The 7,361-nt window shown below is 25.8% G+C and overlaps 1 protein-coding gene across 5 annotated transcripts in view; it reads right to left on the reverse strand.

Annotated features, from left to right (window-relative positions):
* The window catches only part of LOC136083646 (galactose-3-O-sulfotransferase 3-like), a 38,638-nt gene extending 32,140 nt beyond the window's left edge, over positions 1-6,498 (reverse strand). For 2 of the 5 annotated variants that reach the window (XM_065803157.1, XM_065803154.1), the window contains exons 1-4: positions 6,355-6,491; positions 6,205-6,269; positions 5,485-5,527; positions 2,031-2,071 (exon numbers count right to left, since the gene is read on the reverse strand). In XM_065803157.1, the coding sequence (XP_065659229.1) occupies positions 2,031-2,068 (38 nt within the window). In that variant the 5' untranslated portion in view covers positions 2,069-2,071; positions 5,485-5,527; positions 6,205-6,269; positions 6,355-6,491. Of the gene's footprint in view, positions 1-2,030; positions 2,114-5,244; positions 5,384-5,484; positions 5,528-6,204; positions 6,270-6,354 lie in introns of all 5 variants that reach the window. The other 3 variants (XM_065803156.1, XM_065803153.1, XM_065803155.1) reach the window with 2 other exon arrangements.
* Positions 6,499-7,361: the final 863 nt, after the last annotated feature.

A 7,361-nucleotide genomic window follows, 5' to 3' on the forward strand; every position in this document is an offset into this window, starting at 1 on the left:
TAATGCAGTTAAAACCAACAACAAGAAACTTTTATAAATAGTCAAAAGATAACTCAGCAGTGTCGAAACATTTAGTGCTGTAACTTCTTGCTTCGGAGGGGCCATGCTTTGAAGGTCATGTTTTATGTTCCAGTCATATAGCCTTGCATTATCAAAATATTTCAACTTGCTTAATATCATTATACAATTTCCTACTCTGCTAATCTAAATTTTAATTACAATAATAACACCCAGTGTCGGATTGAGAAAAACTAAATCCTTGGGCTCTGAAACCTTTACGATCATATTATTTTTTCATGAAATTTTTAATTTGCAGAAATAGTGAGTATTAAATTACGCACATTCATAAATATTCAACACGCGTAAGTATTTTAATTATACAAGTAAAAGAAGAAAGCTACAAACAATCTGGTTTTCGTAATAACTTATAATTAGCATCATAAATTATAAAAGATAGCCCAATTTAAAACACTGTTACACAGAATGTTTTTTTCCTAAATCTTTAAGCATTAAAATTGTTTATGACATCATCAAAATCAAACTTGCAAGTTATATTTGATTTGATAGGCATTGAACTCAGCATATCAAATTTTTCCTGAATCACGATACTTTATTGATCACGATTAATTAATTTTAGCTTTTAAAATAATTGCTCCGCCAAACAATTTGTAATCATTGTTTAAAAAAATGCGAAGGCCAATTTTGACTTTTGGAAAATGAGATTCAAGATTGTTATGAATCTAACATTTGTAAAATTCAGAATGAGTAAACGAGTTTTTAGTGTAAATTTTGATTTGACGTACTTATGAAATTGCCTTAATTTCGTATAAAAGTTTTTTATATCATCAGAATAAAAGTTAATCAAATTAAAAACCATATGATAATCATTTTACAAAAGTTCAAAGTTAGTCAAAAAAAAATAATCTTAAGCAAGCTTCAGCAGATTTCATCCTTAGGTATACTACGGACATATTAGCGGCGTTGTCGTAGTATTGAATTTACAAAAATTTAGTGACTTCTATAGTTTAAAATCTAAGTGACAAATCTTGCCCCGAAATTTCAAAATCTGTTCTGCAGTGACCGCACCAACGTGACTATTCATTATAAAAATTTTCTCAAACAAAATGTGTTCTTTGAACAATATTGCCTCCAGGGTTCTGTACCATATATTTCTGCATTTATGTGAGAACGCTCGAATGGTCGAATGATTTTGATACATTTATGGATCACGGTTAATCTCAAAATTGAAAACATTTAAGTCACCCCACTTTTCTGGATCGGTTGGATTAGTCTTTCTAAAAACTCATATTTGAAATTAAGAGAATTAGAAATAAAAAAACTGTTGAAATGATAAATTTTGTCTATTTTTCATTAAACCTGCAAGTTTACCAACACTGTTTATATTAATGAGCATTTCAAAATGCTTAAAACTAGTTAAAACATAAACTATGTAACAATCAATTTCAATTTTCAATTTTCTAAACATTAAACAGATTAGAAAACAAAACTTTAAAATGTATGGCCTAGCCTGGCCTATTGGCTAATCAAGCACTGTCTATACCGTTATAATAATATAAAATAAATTTAGAATATTAAAAAAAAAGCAATAAAGTTTATAAGTGCTGCTTATTTTGAAATAAGTTTTTTTTTTGCTCATTTCAAATAAAATTACAATATAAATTTATATAAAATTAAAGCTTTATTTTTATCTTTCAAACATTAGGAGTTATGTTATTTTTATAAATTATAAACTATACGCCAGACGCCCTCTTTTTCAGACGCCCTCTTTTTCATAGAGTAAGTAGCAAAAAATAAATTAATTATATCATTGATTGCTCGTTTTATTAAAAAATACGACATTTGGTAAACTAACTTAAAGCATAATGAAAAAATAAAAAAAAACCGTAATTTAACCGTGATTTAACCGTGAAAAAACCGTAATTTAACCGTGAAAAAAAACCGTGATTTAAATACTTTTATTTTTCTAATTGCAGAAGACCTGCTATATGTTTTAGATTAAATAGTTTTACCTTTCTGACGACTTATGGGTAGAGTGATGATACGGCATTCTCTAAATAAATAAATATTTTTATAATTTTTATTATTGCAAACTCTTTGATTTATGATAATAACAAATAAGTTTTCATATATTAACAACTGTTAAAATTAAAACTTTTTACAACTTATAACTTTATTTACAGCATAAAGCTACCTAGTTGGCACGATGCGTTTTTTAAAAATTCTTTGAAAGTTTTTTAGTTTTTAACCCAATAAAAACGTCCAATAAACGTTTTTAATTTTTTATTTTGCTTTAATTTCTGTTTTATGCTTAATGACGCGTAGTTATGAACAAAAAAAATTAAATCATTTTCGGGGTGCTATATATTGTTAGACATATTTATTATATATATATATAAAAGATCATATATAAGTAACACATGCATCTTCACAATTATTTTACAGAATTTTAGTTCATAAAGCTGCGCAATCTTAAATATTATTCATTATATTTTATGATTTTAATTATGATTTTGATTATGATTTTATTATATGATTTTGATAATGGTTAAGATAATGCTATATTAATAACCAATGTTCTTTATAAAAAGTCTCATAAATATGTTGACTCTATAATTTCTTTTTATGTTATCCATTTTTACGAATTGTCAACTGCCAAATATATTAGTCATTTTATATCGTAGACATAATCTTGTCATTTAGTATAAACGTATTCAAATGAAAAGTCAAAAATATATAATATAAAATATATATAATATAATATATAATTAAGATGATATATATATATATATATAATATATATATATATATATATATATATATATATATATATATATATATATATATATATATATATATATACAAATTGTAGTAATTATGTAAGTATCACTTCGTAAAGAGTGCTCAATACCAAAGTAGAGCAATATATGGTAAAAACTAAATAATCATAATACTCAATTTATTTCAAACATAACTCAGTGTTTCACGTAAACTTACGATCATCCTCTAATTCCACTGAGCATTCTAAATTTGAATGGAGTATTAAAAAGACGGGTTTAAACCCTTTCCTTTCCTAGAAAATTTTAGATCAAGCTGAGCCGTTTAAGCCTTGTGGCAAATCGTGTAATTTATGTTCGATGGAGAAATATATATTTTCATCAGCATTGCCTTTGTTAAACAAACGAAATGAACCTGCCTCTAAGTGTCGTCATGAAAAAAGGTACACAATCAATAACTTTATTGCCACCACAGTAGTTTAAGGACCCTCCAAAGTATTTGTAATATATATTTTTTTGTCTTTATTTTTAAAATTTGTATCATCTGAAGATCGCAAGTTTGCGTGAAACTCCGAGTTATGTTTGAAATAATTGATATGGGGTGATCATTAAAAAACAAAACGTTTCCTCTTTCCTGGCGTAAACGTACGCCAGAGAAGAGGAAACGTAAACTTTACTACGCTTTTACATAAACTTCACTTTATGTAAATACTTTCTTTCTTATAATATAAAACAGATACAATAAAATAAATAAATAATAATAAAAAGGTCTTTAGTGAAACAAGATTTTGAAACGTTATAAGTTGAAGAAATTAACAATAAAAACAAAAAATAAATCATCTAATGGCTGAAAATGTTATTTTAAAAATGATTATTTACTCAGATTTTAGTGTTTGTTTAATTGAGAAAAAAACAGGTAAAAAATTTAAAAATAACTATCTTAGTTTAATACTCAAATAAATTATTAACATTTATATTTCTTTATGGTTTAACACCCGTAATATTGACTGGGTTAGCGGCAGGTTTAGACCATAAAGAAAAGGGGGCATTTTTAGATTCTTTTGGATAGGTGGATTAAAAAAATTTAGGTAAGTGGAAGGATGGGGCAATTTATAGCCTTGCTATTTTCTTAGACGTAATAATTTGCGAGCAGGCAAATTGCTTCACAAATCATTAAGCCAAAGTTAAGTGATGACCTAAATACCAAGCAAACATTCTATAGTATAATTATAGTGGAGCAATATAGACATTTTGAGCGGTGTATTTTAGTTTTGCTAATAGATTAATAGACCACTAAATAACGATGAGCAAAACCGCTCAAAATGTCTACATAGATTCACTGCAAATTTACTAAAATAGTTCTGGATAGTACATAAACTCTGCAATTCTTTTTATTTTATACTTACTAAATTAAAAACATATGAAAGTTATCTTCAGCTAATCGTTTAGCACCATCGACAATGCTAAAAAAGATAAATGTTTGCAGCGGTAAACTAAAAATACTGAACGGGAACGAGGCTATGCTAAGGAGCCTAAATCTAAACAATCTAATATTTTCAAATCTAATTCCAATCTAAACACAATATGGGTATGTTAGAACATTTTTCGTTCATAATTTACAAGCTGGTTAAATACAGTACACTCATTTAGCCCAGACACCCATATATATTTAAACCAGTCTTAGATCACGACTTTTAAGAAAGCAACTGTTGAGTTGTAGATATATTTACTATTGGGACAATGAAGTGTTTGTATCAAATTGATAATGTGTTCATTACCTATTAAAGGAGAAAGTACCTACAAATAAAAAAAAGAAAAACAAATAAATAAAAATAGAAATAATTTATATTTTAAATACACTTATTTTTAAAAATTATTTTAAAAACACTAACTCTTTATGTTAAGCAATAATTCACATTTCTTTTCAGTATACGTTGACGAATTTTATAAGGTATTATTGTTTTATTATTTGAACTTTTTTGCATCTACTTTTAAAAGCATGTGCAAAAAAGCTAAAAATCATAATTTATTTACCATTTAGTAAATCGATTACCTTTAGAATAATTCTTTTATAAATTAACTTTTCCGGCCTTTATTGAAGCAAACTTATAGATCACCCATGTAAACCTTTTGATCTAACTATGTCAATGCTTTTTGATCTAACTTTTTCGATGCAAAATTAAGCCGAATTATTTAAGCAAGGTGTCTCATACTTGATCAAACTTCATTCTTAACTTTTAAGGACAGAAAAAATTCTTTCTAATCCAGTACAATATCTTTCTAATTAATAACAATAAGCGACAAATAAATTCTCGATGCAGAGTAGACATTTGCAAAAGTATCAGTCAAACTATTCTTAACTAGAAAAGTGTACATTTGCTGTTCGACACAATCAGTTTCATCTAGAGGTAACAATATGGCAAAAGAGAAGTAAAGTGAATAAATTCACCAAGACAGTTAGCTTCAACATCTTCAAAACATGCTTCACTTCTAACTTTTTAATTGTTGTGAATTAGCTCAAAAAAGAATGATCAAAATCACCCAAAGAACTGAAACTGCCTTGATAAGGCCCATATATTTACAGAGTACTGAGATAAAAAACTTAAGTTTAAACCATAATAAAAGATAAGCAACTCTACTAAATTTAAGTGGATATTGGGATTTTGAGAAAATTTTTTAGGTGACAAACCTGTTTGTTTTGCTCTTCTCAACTTTGCTGTTCCACGTAAGTCCTTAAAGATAAAAATAATCAAATGATGAATATAAACTACTGATTTAAAAACAAAGTTGGGCATATGTGTCGCAATCGAATTGCAAATTTCGCATATATATTCAAAGTTACGACTAATTTAGCATCAATCAAGTCTTTGCTGATTAGTTGGATATCTTTGATATCCAACTAATCAGCAAAACAAGTGTTTTGCTGATTAGTTGGATATCAAACCAATACCATTTTTTAAATTGAATTTATTGTTTGAATGTCAATTCAAAGCCATCTTTTTTTGTGGAATTAATTTTTTTAAAAATCGATAAAAAAGTTGGTTATTAGAATATCAAAAAAATCTTTATTTTTCATTTTATATATTTACATCTTTCGTTATTTTTTATTTTATAGAGTTACATAAACTAAGCTCAAAAAAAGAAATTGTTTAGTTTAATCATTTAAACAAGTTTGCAATAATGCTACTAAATTTTGCACCCCATTCTTTGCAAAAAAAGCATTCCTAGATAATTCAAACATGGTATTGTATTTGCAACATATGTTGCCTCTTTATGTGATTGTAAGTGCAACATAGATTGCATTATTATTAAATTATTCTGATTTGTACGTTTTTATTTTTTTCCAACTGTAAACTATATTAATGTTATTTTAACATAATCAAATTGCAATTTCAATATTTTTTTATACCTTATTACGCTGCAATGCCTTCACATAGCGTTTACCATAACATTTCAATACCTTCAAACTTTTACCTAAAAATGTTGCAATAATTAAAACATTTTCACTCAACAACTCTGGCAATATTTTCGAAATAAAGTTGCAGTACTTTTTTTATACCTTTTTTTAAAGTAGCAAAACGTCTGAAAATCTGGCTCTGTTATGTTGTCATTGATTTATGTTATAATAAGTTGTTGTTTTAGCATTATGATAAAACCATTTGAGGATTTATATGAGTCATATGCTTTAAGACTTACACGAGTCATAGTTTTAAAATATGTACATTTTAAAACACATGTAAACTTGTTTATACAAAGTTTTAAATACCAGGAGGGTTTAGTGAAAAAAGAGTACCGCGAAAAAGTATTTTTTATAACATTTTATATAGTTATACTTGTTTATACGGGTAGTAGGAATACTTATTCAAGTGTTTAATTTTAAAATGATATAAAATTATGTTTTTAATTGTTTTAAATAATCTATGTTTTTAAATATTTGTTTTATCAATACATCCTTATAAAATGTTTACAAGAATTTGCATTTTTAATTAGGGTATGTAGAACATCAAAGTGAGACTATGTTAACTAAAGTTAATTTCTTATATTGTTTTCTTAAATAACTCGTGAAAAATTGTCTATTATGTATTATATTATATTGTCTAATATGTATTATACACAATAATATGTACATTTATCTTTTTTTTTTTTTATCAATAACGCGATGTTTTGTGTATTATGTTACAAAGATGAAAGTGAAAATATGAATCGTAATATAAAACAAAATATAAAATTTCCTTCACTGTCACTTTGCAATGACATTGCAAATAGAGTAGTTTTTAACAACGAAGAGTTGAAAAATCGATAAAAGAGGAATTAAATAACAAATAAAAATTTTCAGGATAGTTAGTTTAAAACAAAACTAATAAATTAAAAATGATGAAAGTATTAAAAAATAAAAATTAAAAAAAAAACATTAAAAGTTATAAATAAATTTGTAATTTTTACAATTTTACGCTTAAGTAAATGAATACTGATAACAAATAACATAAAAAACTAAATAAAAATAAAATTAAAATAACTATACAATGCATTTAAAATACAAGCTAAAAAATATATTAATTTAGATTT

The sequence above is a fragment of the Hydra vulgaris genome, chromosome 08, assembly GCF_038396675.1.
Source record: "Hydra vulgaris chromosome 08, alternate assembly HydraT2T_AEP".
Taxonomy (NCBI): domain Eukaryota; kingdom Metazoa; phylum Cnidaria; class Hydrozoa; order Anthoathecata; family Hydridae; genus Hydra; species Hydra vulgaris.